General features: G+C 42.0%; 1 protein-coding gene across 12 annotated transcripts in view; it reads right to left on the bottom strand.

Moving 5' to 3' along the window:
- LOC125763891 (restin homolog) overlaps positions 1–25,650 on the bottom strand; it is a 57,132-nt gene that overhangs the window by 15,753 nt on the left and 15,729 nt on the right. For 4 of the 12 annotated variants that reach the window (XM_049427560.1, XM_049427559.1, XM_049427570.1 and 1 more), the window contains 7 exons: positions 9,179–9,244; positions 6,841–6,954; positions 5,447–5,503; positions 3,959–4,360; positions 3,693–3,861; positions 3,415–3,598; positions 2,836–2,892 (listed from right to left, as the gene is read on the bottom strand). In XM_049427560.1, the coding sequence (XP_049283517.1) occupies positions 2,836–2,892; positions 3,415–3,598; positions 3,693–3,861; positions 3,959–4,360; positions 5,447–5,503; positions 6,841–6,954; positions 9,179–9,244 (1,049 nt within the window). The remainder of the gene's footprint in view (positions 1–2,835; positions 2,893–3,414; positions 3,599–3,692; positions 3,862–3,958; positions 4,361–5,446; positions 5,504–6,840; positions 6,955–9,178; positions 9,245–25,650) is intronic. The other 8 variants (XM_049427562.1, XM_049427563.1, XM_049427564.1 and 5 more) reach the window with 5 other exon arrangements.

The following is a 25,650-nucleotide window of genomic DNA, read 5'->3' as shown; positions in this document are numbered from 1 at the left end:
CCACCTACGCGCATATGCCAAACAACTTAGGCGTGTGACCGTGCGAGGAGTCGGTGCAAGAGAGAGGGACACAGGTGAAACCCTCACAGTCCTGAAACACATTCTCCAATGCACTTGCTGGAGTATATAGAGGACCTCAGCTGATATTGTGCTCATGAGTGACTTCATCTATCTTACAACTAAAATGTGACCTGCGTCATTAAACTACGCACACTTCGCATGTTTGTGAGAGTGTGTCACCCAGGCACAAGCTCAGACTCACATTCATCCCACCTGCCTGGAAGGTGAAGGCATCCCTGAGTCACGAGCGCGAATACATAAACGCACCCACAAAAGGCACCTGTGCGGTTGAAGTTGATCCGATTTTGGTAATACACTCGCGCCACAGCTTCAGAGGGAGTATTGGCTGAAGAAGATCACACACAAAATACCGTGCGACCAGGAAATAAGCGACACGAAAATGTTTTAATGACTTCAAAAGTTGAAGCATGTCGCGTCGTTCGTGGAAGAGCTGTAGGGACAGGTTCAACCGGATCAATTAACGTGCCCCATTCAAGTATTGTTCAGAATTTCCTTTTCGGGTGCAGCCACTCTGCATCAACGGGTCATAAATTGGACGGTAATGATTGAAAGTGAGTAGAAAAAAAATTATATTGTCACGACCTATTAAAGAGTTACAAAAAAACGAAAGGTTTTGAAGAGCAAAACACTAAATGTTCAATGAGCAGCAAGAATTGCACAGTCGATTGCTTTAAAGCTACAAAGTTGGAAGATTTAATCATCAGAAACGAACCCGTGAGTGCTTCATAATAGAATATGACAAATGAGTCTATAGATTTTATCAATATGGCGGATCTCCTTTTGAGTGTAGCATCAGATACGACCCAAAAACGGGTCGTCTTACGACTTATCGTTTCCGTATTACATCAGTACGACAATGTTTAACCAAAGGGCAATCCGCGTGACGATAGAGCTACCCATGAAGTCACCCACCATAGCCCACGGACAGTGCCACAACTCCAGTCGCATTTGGTTGTACTTGAAAGGTGCAATACCAATATCCAAAACACCGCAATATACTGGATGTTGCAATAGTCACCTGATGAATGCTAAACGTCGACAACCGAGATGCCGACCTACAACAAGCAATACAACGCCCGACTTCTCCCGGTCGTGTATGTGTATGTATAATTTGCATTTGTAGCGTGTGGGTTAGCATTGCAGTACAATCGGCAAAGGGTGATCGATTACAATGGAGCGTACACTTGTGCTCGCACATTACCTTTGCGAACGGGCGGGTGATGATGATGTGTAACCAGCGCACCAGAGAGCCATGTAAATTATTGATGGGAACGCTTTCAGGTCTATTTCCACCCTTAGCACACGCGTACGTGTCACGCTTAAATCGTTTAACTGCCGTCGAACCAGCTCCGACAAAGCGTGAACGTCATCGGCGTTCAGCTTCCGAAAGGGCCTTAACGTTGCTCGTCCGGATATGGTAACTGGCAGCAACAGGGTAATGCCATGTACGGCATCTTGATTATATTGGCCGGCTGACCGCTGCTTGATCATTGCGGATCGGCGGTTCGATAACTGGGTCTTACATACAATATCAATTGTGCTGTAATCTGCCAATTAAATTCATCATTGTGAGGTCTATGGATACTAGTGACATAATGTGATTTAGCTGCTCCATCTGTACAGCACACACAAAAAATCATAACTTTTGTTCTAAAAAAAATACCCTTCACCCTGAACCTGTTGGAACTCTCTGCCCAACGAATTAGCCACTTGGCATTCGCGTTTACTGTCAACACGTCCTGTAGTTGTAGCAAGCGACACAGATTTTTTGGTTTCCACCACCCCCCCCAAGCCAATGAATAATGGATCCACACTTTATGCTTCATCATCGTGGCGTGTGGTGCCACGGTCAAGTGTACACGGCAACTTTGACTCGCAAAACAATCCCGGGGCAATAATTCCTTTAGTATTGTGTGTCATGCGCACACCACCAGCAGACACGAGATGTGTTAGGATAATGAGAAATTATTGTCTCCGGATTTTCATTTCTACCGTGTCGGGGGATTGCTGATTCAACAAACAAAGTTGTGTCACCCTTACATCGAGGACACCAGTGTTACAGTTCTTGTGCCGTTTGGGTACGTTGGCGTTGCCATTCTGTTGAGGTTATGGTTTGACGAACATAAAAGAATAGAACTCGTCCGTCAATAGGGAAGTGCCTTAACATAAATATTCAACTTCCATACATTACAAAATGAGCCGTTTTATATTCTCATCCGAGAGGATTACACTGCTGCGCGGATGGATGCTAGAGGATGATGATGTTGCTTGGATGAGACTGGTTGTTGGTTGGAATTCGTATGCTCATTACCATCTCTTAAGTCAATATTTACATCACGAATGACTTTTAAACAGTTAAATTACAAAAAAGGAAACTGACATACAAGACAAAAGATTAAGAGCAAAGTATTCATAGTACTCGTTGTAAATACAAAATAATGTATTACTATTATACAAATAAACATTAAAATTCATCGTGTTAGAAAGAAGTACAACACATCCAGAAATAACTACAATTTATTCATTGTTTTTTTTACACAACTATTAGCAATCAACTCTATCCGTCCGGAGGTTAACATCCGGACAATGGATAAGCTTTTTGTTATGGTCAGTCAGTATTAGTAAGCCCATACTGGGACGCAAGACACATTACAAAAAACACACCACACTGGCAAACAAACACAGCTCGTCTAACAACACAATAATAAACGACCGAATTCAAAGACATAAAATTGATCATAAACATGGTCCTACCTGAAGCGAGAAGGAAGCTTTCGGTGTCGACGGCACAGCGCTGACCGTTGATTTCCTCTGCAACAAATCGGGCAAATCGAGAGAGACGGTGGATATGTGGTTAGTGAGATTGCAACTTACGGGAGGTGTATATCTATCATTCCGGGAGTTTCAATCCGGCTAGGAAAGAAAGGGAAAAAAACATCCATTCCTCAGCGAAACGAAGACACATTGTAAGGTGGCTGTTGCGTTTCACGGTTGGGTGGAATATTTTTACTCTCTGTCCTGAACCGGAAAAAAAGTTTGATATATGCGTCCATCTACCTCCTTGTGGCTTCATATTATTCTACGTTAATGAGCTTAACAAAAGTTAGTCATTAGTTTGAGCTTGGCAAAATAATAAAACAAAACAGAAAAGAATAAATCGCTCCGTATCTCGGTAGCGATACTGCAATGGAACGGCAAAATGTTAAACAACGCCACACAAAACGACAAACTAGCTGGGGGAAGGGAATAGGCTTCCGGGCCTCATGCTCCTAATGTGAATTTTTGCTGTTCTAGCGAACAAATCCTTAGCATCTACCATGCGGTGAGCGATACCTGTGCGCTCATCCGGAGCCGTGAGGTGGCCGTGGTGGCGATCGAGCTCATCGTGGCCAGCGAGTTGAGCGACTCCTTCGAGTTGGCCCGGGACAGCCGGGCCGAAGTTTTGCGACCGGATGGTGACAGCGTGACCTTGGCAATCGGTACAAATATACCGTACTTGGCCGGGCACTCGAAGTATCTGCAAAAAGCGATAAACACTGTTAGTAAAGTAGGCCCACGCGCGCACCCTGCTACAGATTGTGCTGCTCAGTTTGCAACCACTCGCCACTCACCTGACACCTTCCACCGTACCGTCGTTTTTGCCGCTTGCTTCATCGAGCTGTACACCGCACCAGGTGCCGCTAGCGAATTGCGTTTCGCCGATAAACTTCAGTATGCCGGGCCGGGAACCGAACCCGGACGATACGATTACCCGGTCGCCAACATTCAGTGAGGCTGCCTCTGCCGTAGCGGGAAGAATTGAAACGCAATTAATACTTCTCGTCTGGTGGTACACACACTGACTCACGCATCGTCCGAAACACCGAACCATACTTACTTCCGGCCATGGCTGGCGATTTGCTGGCATAGCTCTGGACGCTGTGCGTTGGCGAAACGGTACCGGACCGTGCCGGTGACGTCAGTGACCGGAAGCTCGTATCGAGCGGTGTAGAGGCGGAAGAATCCCCACCACCACCAGCACCGACCGCCAGCGGTTCCCGGGTTAGGCGGGTCAGCCGTGAGAAGACACCCTTCTTCGCTTCGCACTGGAAGTAGCGTTTGCCCGCCACCGAACCATCGTTCTTGCCGTTCGGTTCATCCAGCACCACACCAGCCCATTCGCCGGGCGCAAAGTGTGTCTCGCCGATGTAGGCAATCTGTCCCGGGCGGATGCCTCCAACCCAAACGCGCTGCCCGATGATAAAACTGTCCGTGTCCGTCGTCAGTACGGCACCCTGATCTGCAAAGCCCGGCAAATGGAGAAATGGAGAGCGAAACGTGAAGTTAGAAAAATACTTATTGGATATGTCTGTTTTTTTCCTGGAACGTAATTACACACGGGCAGGCGCCGCATCCGATCGATCGATCGATTTAACCTGCTGAAGCGCGTTAATGTTATTGGAGTTGGAGGCTTGCAGGCAACCTACTGCTGCTGCGTTGTCTCCATGCTCCAAGATGGGTGAGCATTACTTCTAACGAACATCGTCACGTCCCAAAACGGGACGGGACATCGGCAGAGAATTTTTCCATTACAAGGCGATAATTAGAGTGACGCCCTAGAAACATCATTATGCTTCACTGATTATAACTAAAGCTTTCATATATTAGTGTACTAGTGCGTATAGTGTTTCATGTTGTTAGGAATTAAAATAAAATGTTTCATACGCTTAAGTGTAACGGATAACTTCATTCGATGTTTCACAACAACCAATTAGTTAGTAAATATAAAAAAATAAACCAATTCATTTCTCTTACATGTATACATTATATTGTTCTACAAAAATAATTATGCTAAATATTAACGGTTAACAGAATTCTTGTCTTAACTAACACCAATATTTAACTAATAATTATTTCATTTAATTAGATCTTTTTGAAGAGCGAATATAAAATTCACAATCACTTTTTTTAATTATAAGACATATATGCATTGCAAAATTCTGCTCCCCCATTAGCGACATGAATGAAAGTACCTAGAAAAACCACATGCACAAGCCAAGGTTTAAGAATGCATTAATTAGTGAGAAGCAAATACTGGTTGCATTCCAGAGTTAGAGCATATTCGCGATAACTTCAGGCACCATTTAGCTGATGTTAGGGAATTCAAGCGATACCCACAGACGACGTTACGTTCTTGGGTGCTTTATACGTCCCATGTCGCCGCTAAAGAGACAGCAAGAACAACCCTCCCCGTAAAAGCGTGAAGCTGTTGTTGATATCGTTTACCAACAAGTTGGTGTTGCTGGTGAGTGAGTTTGAAGCTAGGGAAATTAACTCCCTGGATAAACCACACCAGCGTGACGGAGTCCTTGGTGCAAAGAATTACCTGAGCTTCGGCGTCTTCCGGTGGCCTCCCAATACACGTCGGAGCCGGTGGAGGCGCCTGGTCCGGGAGTTTTGCACACAAATACGCGACAAGTGTTGTCGCCGCCAGGTTGGATGCATTTTAAGGTGCACGTAAGCGGGGTTTTGCATTGCAACAAGCACCGTTGGTGCAAATTTAAATGTTGACGATGGAAGAAATATACGGTGGAGAAGCGTCAAACCGACATACATACACATGCACAGAACGGTACACACATAACAACGTGCAGGATTGGTGTGGTGGTGCATTTAACATACAGAGGACAATAACAGTGGTGCAGGAACACAACACGATGGGATGAAAACATAAGGACGAAGAAAATAAAACACTTTTATAAGTAACCGGCTACGTTTGAATGGGGTTGCTAGGAACTAATCCCACTACTAATGATGTTAATTGCTAGGATAAAGTGCTAGCCTGATAATGTAGCGCAACAATGTTAGCTAGGTGATGTTATGGAACAGATAAGGTACTCCATGATTGGGAAAGAATCAGAACATGCTTTTGGAATTGGAAGATTAAAGTGAATCCAGAAAAACGGGGAGTTTTCAAGACAAACGTTTAGAGCAGAAAGGTTGAGATCTTGCTACAGGAATAGAGGCACTTGTCTTAAGACAAATCGCGAGAAATGTACTATCAGGCATTTCTTCAAACTTTCAACTTCAATTTAATAAAGTGATATTAGACAAACTCGCTTGGGACCGTCACAAGATCGTAGGTGAAATCGAAAGAAAATGGAGAAAGACAAAAGCAATAGCTATCAAGGATTGAGACCAAGTAACCGAGGCAACATAGAAACTTCAGATCATGTAACAGGCCTTTACCGTGGAGCTCATCCCCGGGATAAGGTGCATTCCGTTGTTGAGAGAAGGAAATGTCTTCGAATAAATCTTACTATGTGAACTTAAGATTTTGAGTACATTTTGCAAGATATACGACCTGACCGGCCTTATGGAAACTAAAAATTAATTAAAATATAATAGTAGATATTCGGTCTCCAAATGCCGAAGTCAATTATGAAGTATTATTATATGATACATAATGCAATTTCTGAAAGTATTCGTCGTGATTCTAGAGTTGCCCTGTTTCTATCACTTTAAAATTTTTTAAATCATGTTTGAACATGATAATGATCATGAAGAAATATTCAATAACTTTGTCTGGTTATTAAAAAAAACCAAAATAATAAGAACTAACAAAAAAGAAATATCCCTAAAATCATGTCCCATTTCTGCTCATAAACCTTTGCAGTTGGAAGAATCCTGGATAAAGGCCTAACAGAATTAATCTAAAGCGTTTTAGTCTGGTTGTGATTGTTGGTTGTCCACTGGTGCGAATATCTGTTCGCTACTTACTGGAAGTCTTACGATCGGAGCGATTGCTTTTGAAGCCAGAGTCTGGCGAGTGGGACGATCTGGACGAGACGGGCCGCTCGAACGCTAGATCAGTTTCGCTTTCTTCGTCCACATCTACGTGAACCGAAAGTGTGTATATGAATGCGTGTGCAGGGTGTTTATTTCACGTTAGTTTTGTTATTTAAGACGCGGACAGTAGGTCAATCGGTCGGTTGGTCAAAGACGGGCGTGATTGCAAGTTAGAAACGTTAAATAAGAAGTTCCGAAAATCCCCCCCACACACACACGTGTCGCCATCATTTGTGCCATTGAAATGTCGACAGATTCCGGTAGAACAGGTGTTTAAACCGTTCCAGCATGGTTCCACCCATCCAGCGGTGTGTGGGGCGTATAGAGTTGCGTGACAGATGATTGACACGTTGTTCGAATGATTATTATTGTTATTTCGTTGTGTGTTTTTTTTCGTTTGTCGTCACGTCAGTCGTTACGTGCGTTACGTGAGTTTGTCGGTAGTTTTGTTTTGTGTTTGGACGCGTGGGGTGATGACCAAATGTAAATAGTCGTTAGGTTTTGTTCGATAGTTAAAACAAAGGATTATAAATGGTTCGCGGCAAATCGTTGTCGGTGGTCAATAGGGAAACGATTAATCAATAAAGTAAAGTGTGAAAGGAAGTATCGATTAAGCGTGCGATTGATAAATGAACACCAAATAAAAGCATAATGAATGAGAAGAAATAATGTGAAAAAAGAACAACAACAAAAAAACAAAAAAACAAAAAAAGAGAAAAAGACAAATGTATGAGAAACATGCACAAACAATACAAATACGGGTACAGAACAGCTACAAATGGGAGTTGATAATGTAAATATAACCAAGATATATAAATTGTAGAACTTAAAAATTAAATTTGCCTAAACCATACTGGAGCAGAGGTAACAACACTGCTTTAAAACCCATCACCAAAAATAACAACCAATATGTTGCGGTCAAGGTCATACTCCTACATCGAATATCGTAACAGAACAGCCACATGCCACACATTCTGTACAGCGTTTAGCTCAATTAGATCCCAAAAAAAAAACAACTACCCGAAACAAAGGCGTTTCAAGACACAAAGCATCAGCGTTAAGCGTCGTCCGTGATCCAATTTCTTGCAGCCCTTTTTCTAACGCCCGAAGCGTTACAAGTAATGGAGTTGTAACTCGATCAACGTTCCCGGCATTAGAGTTACCGGTAGCGAACGGCATAAACTTTATGCCACCTGGATCACCTGATACCCGTGCTAGGTCTATCAATCACCGGGTGATTACAGCGACAAACGTGCTAAAGACGAACTGTTGCCGCACGCGGCAACGCGATATCAAATAACCGTAAGAAGCTGTTGAAGGAATGATGGACGCGGATTTATACACCAGGCTACTTCAAACGGTTGACTTCGGTTGCGTTTGCCTTAGATGTTGGCAGCACATCAATTTACCTTTCGCTCATGGTTGCGTTTCAAATTGAATGGATTCGCAGAATGGTAAGGATTTCACCGGTTTGTAAGAGGTTAGAAATCTAATTTAACTTGCACCGGGCACGCGTTTCGGAACTCAAACATTAAAGGGTTTTAATGGAGAGACTTAAATAGCGCTATATACCTTGTTCATGATTTGCCATTAATTGCAAAAGTTTTTTTTTGTTTCGTCTATAGCTACAACAAATTAATTCGGAAGGAATTGATATGGGAAAAAACCTCCGAAAATAAGAAATGAAATTTTAAACGCTATGCTGGTATTCAATTCTTTGTTATAAGACCCTATAAAAGCTAATTTTCTACTGAAAGAAAATAGTTTGAGTGTGTCCACGATTGACAACAACTTTCAAAACACTTCTGTAATTCGTGTGAACTGTACTAACTGTAAGTGGCTTGTGATTGTATAACGACGATCGCAAGGAATTATGCGTTTCGGAAATTGAAAACATCATCAGCGACAACCAGACTTCGAAACGAACCAATCCGGACATTGGTCTTGAAAGCGTTCCTTCCTTGAAAGCAACATTTACGTTGGGAATTGTTTTCTTTTTTTTCGTGACAAACTCATCTGGAAATCGGAAATGTTTCATTGGATAGACTTTTCAAACTGTTGCCCAACATAGTATGGGCTTATAGAGCATATATTCTCCGAACGACGGGAAATTGCTTTTCTGATATTTCGGTACGATTGGAAAGTGAAATAATAAATTTAATATAATTAATACAAAAAAAAGAACATTATCGTTACCCGAAGAAATGACTAAATGAAGAGGAAATAAATAAAAATTAAGCAAAAAAAAAATTAAGATGAATGTTCTTACCTGGTAGATGTGATTTGTTATAATCGGAGTCGCTCGGTCGTCTCATTTTACTGTCGATTGTAGATACTGCATTGTGCGAAGATTTATTTCCCAAAAAGCATCAGTTCAATGACATCCATACAAAACACGTAAACGCGTAAACAGCAAGCAAAAGGTGAGTAGCGAACATAAAAATAAAAAACCAAAAAAAAAAAACACACAAACATATTAAACAAAAATCACAAATACACAACCATGCATGTCATAAGTTTCGTCAAAAGGTAGTGGTTCAAAAAGCTCTAAATGGAACTTGCCAAAATTAGTAAAGTAGTGTCAATATTTAATGCCGCGCAGGTAACCGGACAAAACAAACCGGTGAAGAAAGAGCAAATCCGAAAGGTGCGAAAAGTCAAACTATTCACTGGGAAACGAAAACGGGGACACGATAATGGCAAAGCAAACGCTTGAACGTAAGTAGTAAGGTTTATGGTGATTTTAAGTCATTTAAAATAGAAGAGGGATAGGAAGTAACTACGTGGGTTTGAAGTAAAAGGAGTGTTGTTTAATATATTTAAAAAAAAATCTCATCAAACAAACATTTATATAGAAATGTGTAAAAATTGAAAACGATACTAAAAAACCTTTTTACATAAACTTAAGACTTCACTATCCGGTTACGTGTAAATGAAGATACACCATTATAAGCTAAAAGTAGGTAGATCAAAACAAACAAATCGAGCTTTTTATTTGTGCTTATCGCTTAATTCAATAAGGATTAGATTAATAATCTTTGAAAATAAATCAAAAAACATCATTCCACTGATGCAAACAGTAACACCCCATCTTTATTCGTCGCTATAAAAAACACGTGTTTACCTTTCAACAATTTTGATGATGTAATATTATCTGCATATGATAAGAACGTGCGTTCCAAATTGAAGCGACCGCAGTGTGGGTGGTTGTTGTGAGTCGTAATAAATAATTGACGTTTTTGGAAATTTTCACATCAAAACGTACCATTCGGGCCCATTAGATTGTGATGAAGTTTTTCATACGCCGGTGAAGTCCCAACGATTTACCTCCATTAGTCACTTCATCGCGAATGGTCCAAAGGGTCGTTAAGTATTTGGTGCTAAAACACTCATAAAACCCGCACTCGGAATCGTCCCCCAAGAAATCGACGAATATCGTGGTCCTGGAGCAGTCGTCATCACCTTTAATCTCGATAGAAGGTATGGTGATCCATACATCACACCCATCGTCAGTTAAAGGGCCTTCAACGCTGGACATCGCCGAAGTCAACAACAAACTTTTGTGTCAAGTTGGTGTAGGCGTTTCGTGCCGTATAACGTCCAGATGGTTGGGGAGATATACGGTGTGAAGGGCAACCACAACTCAATTTCCTCTCCCACCGTGTCCCGGTCATCAATATCCAATAAATCGTTCATAAAATAATAGCAAAAAAAAAATCAAAATCTATTGCTCATACCGTACTGCCAAGCACGAGGAAATAAGTAAGAAAAATGGCTTCTACAGACTGGTACGCGCCTCAAGTCAACCAACCAAACGTGTGGACATTCTATTCCCGTGTATGAATGGAAACTGCATCACCGTCGCACCAGTTCGGTAGAATTATTATAAATGTTTCCGCTTGTCCCAAATCCCTCATCGGAACCGGCACTGTTGACAAAAGGGACAACGTTTGGTGCAATCGAGGGCATACACCTTTGCACCATCGTTGTGTTGCCTAGCTGGGATAGTGTACCGGTGAGTTGTAAGGTGAGTTTTCACATAAATTATGTACCCGGCGTCATAACTCACACTCAAAGCTCAGAGGGTGTAAAAGGACAGTTTCCTATTACCTATTGGTTTGGTCGGAAAAGGAGATAAACGGGCGACCACTAATCAATACGTGAAAGTTGAGCTATGGTGTCTGCTGGTTGAGTTGCAGTAATTCTACCTTCCAGCACGACTAACCATCAAGATCCAGTTGTCAATTAATCGACACCGAAACTAGACGCTGGCCAATGATTTGGAACATTTTCGGAAGCCTGGCCGTATCTCGAACCGCATTCGGGCCTATTATTCCCACACTCGGTGGACGGTGGATTTCGAATTCCTCAGCAAATCTGTGTCACACATGGTGTGCGCTGTGTCCCATCAATTACACTCGTCCACACACTTCTGCTAATGACTATTCCAGACTCCCCGAACGATCGCTGTACGGCAAGCGTTGAGAACAACAACAAATGCCGCATATGGCTTCTGGGGTGGTCATCAGTCATCTGTCCGCCAAATGTTCAAATTCCCCTGGCCAAGAGCTTTTCAACTGCGGCAAAGCTTTCAAAAATGGCCGTCAACACTTGACTCTTGCGGGGCGGTCCACTTTTCAATAAAAGTGATGAGTTCCGAAAAAAAAACGATTCCCCCATGAGATTCTTATCCATGCTGACAGTTGTCAAGTGGCATCAACTGGGAGGTTAGCAACAAAAATATGAACGTTATTAAAAAAAATAAGAATTTGGTGTTTTTGGTGATGATATGCTTACCAAAAAAATAAAAATCTCCAGAGTCCGGTTTGACCGAATGACATCAGTAAACGCGACTCAACTCAAGAACTGCTGTTCACATTCCACACGGTGAGTGTATTTGCAGATATGGTGAATATTGGAGAGGAAAAAAAAGCTGCTCATGGTGCTCATGTCCACCGTAAGGCTTACAAACCCCTAGTAGCGAGGGTGCGAAGCATCATCTGCTGCCGGCAAGCAGACGATTGTTTGAGCCCGAAAGTAAACACACCAAATCGATGACAGCAGCAGAACGCTCTCCTCACACAGGAGAGTGGCAAAGTACGGCGCGAAACAGGTTCTGATGGTTGGCGTATAAAATTAGCAACTTTATCTTGTTGCATAACACACTCAACTTCGGTTGCCGCGTGGCAGCTGAAGTAGAACACGCCGCCATGTTTGTTCGCTGAGCTTTAAAACTTAATTTCTTCACTCTACACAGTTCCAGCATTGGAGCATACTTTAAGATAAACTGTTATCCTTTCGCCAACTCTACGTCGTAACAATTCGTTTGTTTGTCTTTAATTATTTCTAGGATGTCCTAAGGGCATCAACGGTTCTGTGCTGTGCCGCAACTTAATTAACTTATCGGGGTCCAATTAATATCGGAGAGGGGACATACACACACACTGTAATGCGTGATGTTTTTCATTCCCAGAGCAAAACACAGTGGGTTTGCCAATCAGTGTGGCATATTTTATCATAATATATCACAAACCCGATCGAAGCATAAACAATAATAAGGTGACCTCGTACCATTGCACCGGTATATAGCCCAGCAAACTAACCTTCCACGAGATGCATTGATTTGCCATTTCTGCTCCACCATGGTGAGGCTTCCTGCACGGGAGGAACAACATTCGATGTGAGAATGCCATAAATTACCATTCGGTTGCGGGTCTAGTGCATCTGAACGCTTTTCGTAACGCGGTCTGACCGTAGCTAAATGTAAATGTAAAATACCATTGCCAAGTTCAGGGTATTGTGTCATGCGCCGATCGTACCTGGTACGGGAGTTCGGTACACAGCATGTTAGTCTCACCATTACGCTGATGAAGCGCTTCGGACAGATCGGTTGAGCATTGCATTGCAAAAGCCATGAGATAATGTTGGATTTTTCATCACGTACAAAAAGGTTGAAAAATTAAAAATAAATTAAATTCCATATGGAAAATGTTCCACTCACAGCAAAAACCTACTGCCGGAAGCTTAAACCATGGCAGCCCAATTGTTCCCTTTCATAGGTCATAAAAATTTACGATTTAATTGATCGTACAAACCGCGTGGCGCTCGTAAATATGCACCACGGCAGTTCCGATGCGGCTGTGCTGCTTAATTAGTGTAATTGGTCGAGGTATAAACTGCTTGTTTAACGCTGATTTTTCATGTTTATTCGCCAGATCTTTGATAGACGATGTGCGGTATCTGCTAGCATATGTGTACTGAAGCCACGTAACGACATAACCGTTACAACAACCCTTACAAGAGGGGGGGAGAGAGAGAGAGTAGGTGAAATATGTTCATAAATATTTAATGTCCGAACCTCGCTTCACAAAACGTCTAACCGCACACTTATTAAATCATTTTTTAATTATATAAGATACGACCAAGTTTTTTTTTTAAAATGTGTTCTTGACGAATGCATCAACAAAGCTTATCAGCATCAGCTAGTGTCTTAAATCAATTAGTAACTCGTGCGGAAGTTTATCTCATCGTTTTCGAATCTTGTATCGTTTACGTAATGGCATGATATCTTAACACAGTTTGTGCCGGAAAGACTCTGCTGCCCGTTTTAACCCTTTTCCGCAACCTATTACAAAACAATTGTAATCGCTTACCATTGCTAAACGTTTGCTAAACAGCAAATCAGAAACACAAATTACAGCACTAATAGGTGTGAAAGCAACCTTCTTTGATGCATTCAATTATACACACTCACACCTTTTCTTGAAGCAAACTGTTGCATTTAGGAGCAATCGTTCGTAATTATAGCAGAAAGGAAGAGGAGGGAAATGTTTCCAACCACATCAGAAAAGACTATCATTACTAAAGACGGTACAAACGAGCACCACAGCGCGGAATGCATTTTACGTTCACGTGTAGTGGTGGGAAAATTGTTCAGACGCATCAGCAGCTGCATGCAGCTTTCCCGAGCATTAACAGAACCTTGAGTTCTTGAAGTTCTACCGTTTTGCACTGACTTTATATTGAGTTTGTTCGTTTGTTGGAAAACGATTAAAAATTCCCAGAATATTTAAGGATTACGATGGAACTACTTTTTCGTAACTAAGTTTCACAAATGGAACCTGTTAAGAGGGAGTTGGTGAACCCATGAAGTACTGAAACCAAACATTTCGTTATACCATTACATTGTAACACGTGGATGAGAATTTTGGATAGTGTAAAGTAGAATTTGTTCCAATTCAATGATTACCATCGAACTCCGGGCAGGAATTTACGACCTACACCCACCAGTGGTCGGCAATCTGAGATAATTTTTAAATAATTATCTAAGCCAATAACAGTTTATTGCGATTGAACTACAAATTTAAAATCAATATTCTCTTGTCTATAGTTTTTTTTGGTTAGAAGTGTTTTAACATCATACTGACATTTATATGTCAGTACAAGCGAAAAACAAACTTGTAAAGTATTGCCAATCACTGACTGGTGGAAGCAAACTACTAACTCAAAGCATTTCGATTTAATGAATGGACCAGATTACCCTTCCACCGAGTTAAAAAGCTGGAAGCTGTACGGAAATAGGAAACACCATTGAAAAGCATTAGTTACAGATTATTGCCGCATTTTGAAGGGTTTTGAAGAGGCCGACACATGCTCAAATAATGTGCGATTTAATTTCTGTAGCCACAATTTCGACTGTTTGACGTTTTGTAAGTTTGGTACAGAACGAATTTCCAATGATACAAGTAATAAGCTGCATCTACTAAAGCCTGTTGCAATTACTTAGGAAGTTCGTTTCCCCGAGCCTTCTAAAGCAACTTTAAGATACTAATGTAATAGATGTTTCCCAGCAGCTGTGCTAACATTACGCTGCCAATGTTTGCCTTTCTCTTGGGGAGGTATTTCGGTAAACTGTAAGCAAACGACCAACCGACAGTATATCCGGCAGCTATAAAACAGACTCCAAACAAATAGCACACAAAATCGAACCCAAAAGCAGAAGTTCATTGTAGATGAAATATTACTTCCTTCGCACGGGTTCGCTTCAGTCGACCACAATGAGGCAACTCTCACCGGTCACCTCCGCACCGTACGGCGTTGGGGCGGTAAACTTTAAAGCTTAATCACGAGACCCATGGAATCCGGTCAAGCGAATGGAATGGAGCCGGTTGCACAGTGCCCGAACGTTCCTGCCCCACGGTGGCTGTTCACTAATTAGAGCAGATCTGTATCTCGGGGGGGGGGTGTTTGGCGTTTGAAAGAGAATGTGCAACAGCGTCCAACAGGTTGTGCAACTTCTGGGACCGAGAGGTTCACAGTGGAATTCAGCACGGCATGATTGGCAAATTTTTGCTGCTTCATGCGCCAATCGCGACGCACGAAGAAAGATGAAAGTTGGTACCCATTGAGGGCCGGACAATGTTCGTAAAATCAGAAAACCGCAGGTGTGTTGCTGACAAAAGAGCTGCCGAGATTGATTTACATAGTTTACACTGAAAACAATAGCATCCGGATGGGTTTTTTGAAATACTTCAAAGTAGTCATTCCATTTATGTACATATCAATCAATTACATAGTATTGACTACAAGCATACAAAAAAGAACGGTATTGGATACTATTGAGGTTGTCCAACGGTGTCCAACGCAAAACCATAATAATTCTTTGATGAGCTTTACAATATGACACAACGCAGCAAACCTATTACGGGAAAACATTTTCGCATTTTCCATACCCAGTAAAGCTGCCATGTATGTGTGACACATTAAATTAATAACATTTCAATACAATTAAATGAAACCACTTCAAACGTTTCAACCATCTGTCGATCATATTTAAGCCCCGAGCCAGCCGACGGTAGAACGAACGATAAATAAAACAACATAATATTTATTGCCTCCGATCAGTGGCTGACAGTGAACAATTAGTTGCAGAGCATGTCGTAATATGCCGCCTGTTTTTTTGCACTTTTCTTGTCGCCTAACGATTATTCTAATCCGCTAAAGCAATTAGCTCACCCAGGTCGTTTAGTGGACCTCCGGAGTACTAAGTTCAGGGTGTTTCTCGGCCAATAAACTTCCCTTGCGACGTTTAGCTGCATGCAAACTTCCGCACATGCTCTATGTTAATGAGACGACTTTTAAAGTAAATCACGTAAATAGTCGCAACAGTCCGGTGCACCGGTGGACTAATCGGTATTCCACAGCAGTGGTTAACCTTAGACTAAGATCGGTACCTAATCGTACATGGTGTTGCACCTCGCCACGTTGTCTTCAATCGACCTCGATAGAACACAGTTCTACGGTAGGAGTAGTGGAAGTCTGCAGTGTACACGACACAAATAAACAAACAAGAAAAAAAAGCACGACTCTGACATGGTGTCAATGTCAATCACGCGACACATCGCACATACACGCACCACGCTGGGTCAGGATAAAGTACTAACAGAGTCAAACAACGACGTCTCCACTGGACATCTGAACGTCTGTCTGGACACGTTTTACTATTAGGTACTTGGGGTTTTTGACAGGTAATTGTTGCTCATCAGCTATCTAACATTGGTCGGAGGGTTAGAGACTTACTTCCGACACCTGGAGGCAGTATGTACTTCTTTCAAAAGATACGACTGCCTAGGCGGTAGGCTTATCTTCCTCAAATGGCACGAAATGAGTTGATAGGGTGAAATAGTAGACTCGGCAAAGCACGAGGATCACCATATTCTTCCTTTTGTTTAATACGTTTTTTACATTAAAGCATCGAGTCAATTGCGTGTTCAAATCGAACCGATATAAGATACAAATGCGTAAGTACTTATGCCCTCCGTGTTGTTTGTTTTACACATGCACAAAAACAGTCCAACCCATAACAGGAAAAGAGGCCACGACTCGTACGCATATTCTCACATTTAAACTCTTCAACTCATACATAGAGATCAGCATTCAGCTTATTCCAAGCTTTTTCAGTAATGATGTTGAACAGCAAGTATCATGCAACAGGACAGTAAAGTCAAACACTACGTTTGGGCAGGAATTTGTTATTCATCATTTGACAACCCTTGTATCCATCAGTATCTGGAGGTGACCTACAAACAAACCTCCACTTTTTTAATTCCCAACCATTACTAATCATAACCAAACTTTGCAGAGAACATTAAACCACTATATTTGCAATCCTCAAACTTGTTCAGGGTCATAGGGAAATACAGATTCCATCACGGCTGAAACTTCACACGAACAATTTCTGCTGCCGTTGGACAACGTTTCCCATTGTTTTCCCTTTCGGCTATTGTTTTGACAATATTTAACTCTCTGTTTCCGTCTCTGGCCTGTCTGCTTCCAAAGCCGATCCATCGGGGCCAGTCATTCACCAGCAACTCTCAAAACCTTTCCATTCGAAGATTCAGCATTTTTTACGGTCTTTTAATTTCAACAATCGTGAGGCGAGAATGGTGGCAAACCAACCGCCGATAGGATAAGACTATAATTCAATTGGGGAATTTATTGCAAGTGCTTTCCGGTGCTATCAAAGCACCGGCCGTCTGCAGAGGACGCTTGTGGTGAAGGTCTTAAAGCAAAGAAAGCCTCAACAAAAATAGCCTATTGTTGTTTTCACGCTTCGGCAAGTTCCCATCGTGAGCCGCTATAGCGCCGGGGGAACGGTTGTTCGAACTTGTGTGGTTAGTGAACTTTTCGCACAACGCTCCAGCCAACTCACACTGTGCGGGCTGCAATGAAACAGCAAACAACGAAAACAATAAAAAATAATCCGTAACGCCACCATATTAATTAGCATTTGGATGGGCAATAATAAAAAAAAACTCCACAGGGCAAAGAATCGTGCACAGAGTGTCCGAAACATGTTTGCGTTTGTGTTTATACAGCGCTGAAGGCTTTGCGCTGTTCGTGACTGACTTCCAAACACCCTTTCCAAACGTTCTCCGGCAAGAAGCTTTCCTGTCTGTTTCGCCAATGACGCTGTCCCAGCGAAAGGCTATTCGAGAAATAGCCAGAGCAACATGAAACATTGGAAAAAGGGCAACAGGTTGCCCAACGTGGTAAAACGATACTCACACCCATTCTCTTGGTAACTTCTTTTTGAGCGTCTTTTTGACACCGTGTTGACCGAGTCTCTTCTCGAGATTTGCGCTTACTGTTACAGCACATGTCACGATGCGAAAACCAAACAAGTTAAGATGAATACTGCAACACATCTGTGACAGATACGTCCATCAAGGACAGAGCAAGAGTCAGATTACAGCAACGTACAACTGTCATCTAAATTCTGACAAACCTGCAACTACCACATTGCAACAAAACGACATTATTTGTCTTTTTTTGTTGAGACATATCATTAAATTGGATTTTGAATATAACTCCCAGATCTTATCTTACTGTGTTCCAATGGTCAGTGCACTCCATCAATAGCACAGCATGGGCGAAAGTTGTGCTCAACAGCTGACAAACGTGTGATAATATCGCTGACACCATTCTTCGCACTGTACTTTGCTACGTACTGCCAACGCTGTTGGAATTGTTTTTGCCTACTTACAAGACTCTCCTCTCTTCCGAAAGTGTTGCACTAGAAAAGAAAACCTGAACCAATGTCCTCGATTTTTCCAAACCCATTACGACCAGAGTACCAGATGAAGATGCAGCCCAGTACGAATGGGTCTGTTTGTTTGTTCGTTCGTACGAGCATTTGTTTGGTTGCTTTTGCCACTTTCGCACACCATTTCCGTCCGTTGTGGAGCGATGATGATGGTCGTTGCGGGTCCATCGTCACGTCCAGATTTTGTGAACCTCGCATCAGCTTCCGCCTTCAGCAAGCGTCCGGTGATGCGGTTTGGCAAACCGGGAGCGGAAGAAAAATTTGCACACTACTTACCTGGAGCGAAAGTGAAGAGACATTCGGTTAGGCAATTGATTAGGTACTCATTAGAGTGCGGTGCAAAAGCACTGTTGCTTCCACAAACATTCTCCACCACCCCGAAACGGTGAGGTTAGGGTATAAGGTAAACTAATTCCACCACGGCGCCATCGCACTCGGGCGGATAAATCAATTTCACTTTCGGAACGTGACCAGCGAGGCGGGCAATCCGCGCCAGCACAAACCAAACACCATGAACGTCATCGTACCTCCCCTTCCCATCCTCGGGGTGTTTTATTACCCCAAGACCAGTACCAACAGACCGAAGCCGGTTGCTATGCTCGAGCATAGATCATGGGAGGTTCACATTTTCATTAGTCACGATTATGAGCGCACTGGGAAGACTTCTTCCGTCGGTAAGGTGAAGCACGGGTAAAAGCTTCACAATCATAAATTTCTACCCTTTTCATGCTTCCTCTTCCTAACAGTGCCACGGTCTATCGTGGTTTGGAACAGCTTAAGTGCAACAATGCTTCCACTTGTGTTCAAACTACGAAGAGATCCGACGGAACGGTCCAACTCGAAATGGTGGAATCGTGTAGCTTGTATATTCATTTTTCGCTGCTGGAAACGGAGCGATGGATATAGTGGGTTTGTGATTGTAAATAAATCCCCATCACGAAATACGGACATTTTTGCGAATACATCAGATTTTGACTTCATTTTGAAGATTTAACAAAAAAATATTTTCCAACGCTCAGCCAACATACAAAAATATGTATTATTAATAAAATAATACATTTAATTATAAATAATTATTTGAAAAATGTTTTCTTTTTTTTTATTTCAAAATGTTATATATCGACAATTTTGTAATTATTTTGTACCAAATGTATGTAAACAGGAGACCGAAACAACAATAATATTAAATCTTATTTCTTAATGGTAATAGTTAGTTTGTTCCCAACGTTTTCGATACTAAAAAATAGAAAATTCTTCTTTGCAATTGCAATTTAGATAAGAAAAATCATTCAAAATCTCTGAAGCTCTTTTGTAGTTAACACGATCATACGCTTAGGAGATGTGCAATCTTCCATCTGCTTTCCATGGAGCTAAATAGAGAACACTCTGTAATTCTCAAGCGATGACCTCGGTGACACTATCTCCCTATCTTTGGATTGTCTAATGGCATAAACATCACATGTTTGGTGATCTTCGTCCAAAGTTAGCACAATATCTCTACCCATGAAACAGTTAGATGTCCGAGAACTGGGCTGAGTCCTACAACTCTGCTCTCCGATATATCGGCCAAACTTTATTTACTACAAAGACTCGTTGCTCCATCGGCTGTCGGGTCCGCTTCACGGGCCCAGCGTCACGATGAATCCCACATAACCCATCTCGGAGGGATTGGTTTGTAGCCGCAAGCCGCCCTTCGAGGTGGGTACCTTTTGAAGGTTCCCTCCCCGTTAACAAAAAAAAAAAAAAAAAGACTCGTTGCTCCACAATTTGCAATGCATTATACGCGAAATTTACATTCAAGATTTCTTCATTAAACAAGAGGCTGATTAAAAAATTCCGTATAGATTCCGTATCTGTGTAAGAAAGCTAGCTGCTCTGATAAGAGATTAATAAGTTGCATATTACATACAACTGAGGACTCTGGCAGTGTAGTCGCATCTTAGTGGCTTTTACTAAAGCTCTAAATATTGAAAGAAGATATCACGAAGCAGAACGAAGCCTGATAAGATTTCAAGATATTAATTTATGGCGAACCTTTCATCTCAAACTCCAGCAGCAGTTTCTCTACATTATCATTCAAAATTCCATTCGAGTGCCATTTTAAGTGGCCATTTATTGCGTTGCAGTTTAGCTCATTAGCTCAAAACCATAAATCAACATGTATGCACACTGCTCATTACTCAAGAAACTTTTGTTTACGGCTTCATCATACCCGATCACAACGTCAACATCATCCTAAAACTAGATCTTCAGAAAACATATTCTTCCCGCCTTTCAAACCGTCCAATGTCGGTGGGCTGTTCCGAGACTTCCGACGTGGCACCATATTAGCATCAATTTAGCATTTAATGACAGCTTTAGGGGGAGTCTTGTCTCCACCGAATTTGGTAGCGATCATCCCCCGGTCTTTCCGACGGTCCGATCAAGTAGTCACAAAGGAGGAAGCAACAATTTTCCGCCTCGTCGGCGGTTTGCAATTATTTTAACGCGTGCCATAATGTTTTGTTGTTTGTTTTTATGTTGTATCTTTTTTTTTATTTGAAAAACGATTTATCTGATGTTACCACAAATGCGAACGAATCCTACACTTTATGTCCGTTCCGTAACGGTGGTTTCGATTATGGCACTGCTAGAATTTATTACCTCGGAAGAAAAAAAAACGGAGGTTTACATGCGAAATAACCAGCAAAAGAAACACACACAAATAAATCCAAAACCTGCGAAATAAATTCTTCTCAATTGGTGAATTTGTACCATCAAACCCTACAAGAGATCGTGAGTTACCATCGCAAAAACTGTGTTGTGTTTTTCCTTTTCCATATACCGCGTACGCCAAGTCACGTCCGCATTTGGCGCGAATGATAATATTCGCCTTTTGAAAGAAGCGCCTTTCCTTTAAAACCTTTAAGGCGATGGAGTCTGGTACGCATTTCTGTTTGCCGAAAATGTACCACCGCCTTATAGACGGCTAATGCCATTAGACCAAATTGGGAATTGTGATGCAAAATGGCATGGGTTGAAATTTGCAACAAATTCATTTGGCAAACTCGACTTGGCCGGGAAGATAATGGATTTTCCATACATGGATAAAGAGCAACCAATGTATGATAGAATTTTGAGTTATTGGACACGTTAAGCTATTGGACATCAAAATATCGCCGAATCGTAGAAACAGATTTCGCTTTCTTCGGGAATGGTTTCAATCAGTGTGAAGAACAACACTGCCTGACATCAAAAATCTTTACCCACTTAAAACCACTTCAATTCCTCAACATTTGATGCAAACTAACGCAAATGTTATCATTTAATTCGCGACCTCGTTTATCAAATTGCTTTTCACACTCGGCAAACCATTCTGGGCAATCAGCGTGTGGCAACTACACTGTAGCTAATAAAGTAAAACGCTAGTTAACGAGAAAATACATCCACTAAACGTGGGCCACTAACAGAGAGATACTACGCTAGAAGTGTGTGTGAGCGTGGACATCATCATTATTTTGGAAATGATTCCCGGGATTTTATGATGTCCCTGTGGAACCCGGAATGCCGCGTTAATGGGCTTTCGCAGCATTAATTGCATTTTCTTCCAACCAAACCCCAAACCGGACACAAAATGTGTTGTCGATTTTCGAGCTGCAACACTATTGCGCATTTACACAACCTAACTTTGTGACGCCAGCCCCGCCCGGGAAGCCGGGTAACGCAGCGCACAGATTAATTTACAGCCAATTATCAACGAGTAGTGTGTGGAATAATAAAAAACAACCAACCAACGCCATCCTACAGATTGAGGTTAGGGCAGCGTACTCGGGACTTCGACACCGGATGACGTTCGTGTTGCATCCCGGGAAGATGACATCAGTAGGTAATTTACTGGCGGGCAGGGCCCGCTAACACACAAATGCTTGCTGCTTTGATCTTATTGCTATTCTAAGGCACAAACACAAGAACACTGACCACCCTTTGGCCGGTGCTGACACTCAAGTGGATTTATTCTCCTTTTTTTTTGCTGCGTACTCGCGCGATTTTGCGTCGTATTTTGAACGAGCTTTTAATGCCATTATCGACACCTGAAGGGCATTGTTGGGCACATCTTCGCTTTCGGGGATTGCTAGAAAGATTGGATCGAGCTTCTTGTTAACTGATCGAGCACGTGCGCGTGTGTGTGACACAACAAACTCAAGTGACACCACCGACACCTTTGCTCAACAGCTTTGCGTAGGCTGTAAGCTTCATCACGGTGAAGTTTCGGTGGCGGCATGACACATAAAACAATATTTATCGATCTCAACCTAAACCGCAAATTAGCGGATTATACAAATTTTGTTTGTCGCAGCAATCCGTAGCCTCCCGTTCGAATCCGCTCCGATCGGATTAGATTACAATGACTTTGTTTTCGGTGACAATTAATCGATTAAAAAGGATTACTCACTTACGGTAAAGAAGCGGCCCAGCACACACTTCGGGCCTCTTGAGAGCCTGAGCTTGATGTTTATATTTACTAATGTCGCCCGGTTGGGGAAGGAACAATTTGTCAACGGAAACGAATCAAGCCAAAGCTTGAAGGCTGCAGGCAATTAATCAAGATTTCGTTGTTGTTTTCCTTGTGCGACACGGTATGTTTAACACCTCTGCAAGCGCTTTCAAAAAAGGATGCAATTTGATATTTTATTTTGCCTTTTTTTTGAGGAATATGCTTATAAACTGTAAATCAAAAGCTAACTCATTGCTTGTTTGATTTCCTGTACAAAACAACACCTTAAGATGTCTCTTTTGCTACGGTTTCTTCTTGTGGAAAAATGACACCGAACGGCAAGCATCTGGGGAGGTAATTTATCATCTGGCAAGATGACATTTTAATTTTAATTAACACACACAGCGTGTGTTGGTGAGAATTTAATGTTAAGCCTCCACCTAAGGAATCAAAACATTTTTAAAGAGTTCTCCATCATTTGCTTCCAAAAATTAAGGAGGTAAAATTTCTACCACCGTGAACTGATCGCTCATGATGGAGTAAATGATGGCGACTATTATTAAATGGTTAATTTATTGCCAATTTTGACGAACCATGGCACTTCAATTTGATGCGTGATGGCACTGCGTAAGCAGCGTAATACATATAATACAACAACCGGACACTACACGTCCGAAGCACCGATTGAGCCACTAACAATCACACAGCAAGCAGCAGCCAAGTGCATCCAACAGTTATGCATGAACCGATCCGTTCGTGCGTACAAAGATGGCATACTTTTGCAGCTTCCCATCCGGAGGTGATCCCAGCGGTGAAGCAGACATAAACCGATCGGCGAAACATTCGACGCAACACAGCAGTCCACACCAACGGCGTAACGATGCGGAAAAATCTTCACGTTTTTGATTGTAACACACGCACACACCCCAAAACGATTATTTCGATTTTTCCCAGGGCCGCATCATTCCACGAATCGAAGCACGTACTGGGAAATTGCACAACACGCGCTGTTCGGTCTCGAAACCGAAACCGTCTCACACAAACTGGGCACCGATTTTTCCCACAATAAGTCACATGGTAGAGCCGATGTCGGCGGAAAAATACACAAAGCTGTCTACGAATGTTTTGCGACAAACAATGTAGCAGATCACGAAGAAGGATTAGGAAGATCAACGACAAAAGTAAAGTCTTTGTAATGTGTATCAATGGCAAACCGGGCGATTATGCGTAATATTTTCCCAATTTCCTGTCCGGTTGAGAGTTCTCTTTCTCATCTAAATCTGAAACTTTCCTGTAATCATAACCGTTGATTTTCACCATTAAAGTTCATGATGCGGCGCAGCTTAGCGACCGGAAATGGATCGCCATTTATAAGGTTTTAGACACTGGGGGAAGTAAAGGTTTTATGTACAACGAAGTTCACCGATTCCGATTGAAAGGAAAGTCATAAACACCCGTACATAGAACGTACAGTTTGGCGTTGCATAGAAATTTCTCTTCCCTTTGCTAGATTGATGGTTTTAAAACCTTTCTTTTCTCCTTGAGTGAAGCGTATACCGCGTCACTATTGCTTAGCTAAATATTTCCGTTTCAATCGGGGCCAAAGTTGAGCGATTTTCTGTGTGTTTTTTTTTTGGCCTTTCCCGCTCTAGTCAGACTGCCACAGTAAAACGTACCTTTTCGCAAAGAAGTAGGTTTTTCGGTCAGCTTACAACCTAGTGCAGTAAGGGGAAAGGAAATTACCAACCAAGCATCATTCTCGCACCAAGTGCATCGAATGAATCGAAACGAGCCGCAAATGCTACTGTCCGGCTAAGGTGAAGAGCATAAACTTGAGAAGCGGAAGTAATTCAGAAACCACTAACGGAAGAGTTGTTTTTTTTCGATTTGCTTCTGTTCTGGTACAATGTTGATGTTTGTGGCGAATTGAAAAATGTTTCTCAAACAACCGCCCAACAGCATTCTACCAATAGGTCGTATCCGGCATGAACGCGTTCGGTTGTAGAAAACAAAAACTGTTGCAATTTTCATGGTATAAATTTTGGGCAATATACTGAGTAAGCGTGTCATGGGTATCGTACTATCTAAATATCCCGAAATCCTGCTATAGACTTAGATAAGCGAGAAATGTAAATAAAATTATCGCTTTTTTTTAGCACACCCACTGCAAACCATTGCGGGTAGGCCTTCTTTCATGCAAGATAAGATCTGGTTTTATCGAAGATATGAATGTCTTATGGACACATCATATACCAACGACCAAAAACACACTTCCAAGCTGTGCTATGCTTATCAGCATGGATACCGAATATCATCTTACAAACAGTTTCTAACTGCACTACCACTTCATGGCTCGTTAAGATTTCAAACTATAGCAACAGCTTTTGGCGACATCGTAAAGCTGAACGATGGCCGTAAATATTTGTATACAGCACCAATAAACGCATCGTTGCCAAAAAACTGAACGTCCACTATAACAAACCAACAGCAACAAAATCGAAAACCTCCACCAATATTACGACTTTATTTACATTCATAAAGCATCACACTTTTGCCATGCCGTGAGCTACGAGGAGAGGTTTCGGGTTATACCCGTAGAAAACAAAATGCACAACCCATCGTCCAAATATGGCAACACGAAGTAGTAAACTAGCTGCCAATA

This window comes from Anopheles funestus, chromosome 2RL, assembly GCF_943734845.2.
Source record: "Anopheles funestus chromosome 2RL, idAnoFuneDA-416_04, whole genome shotgun sequence".
NCBI lineage: Eukaryota > Metazoa > Arthropoda > Insecta > Diptera > Culicidae > Anopheles > Anopheles funestus.
Note: the sequence above shows the minus strand (reverse complement) of the source record. Positions and strands in the feature narration are given on the sequence as shown.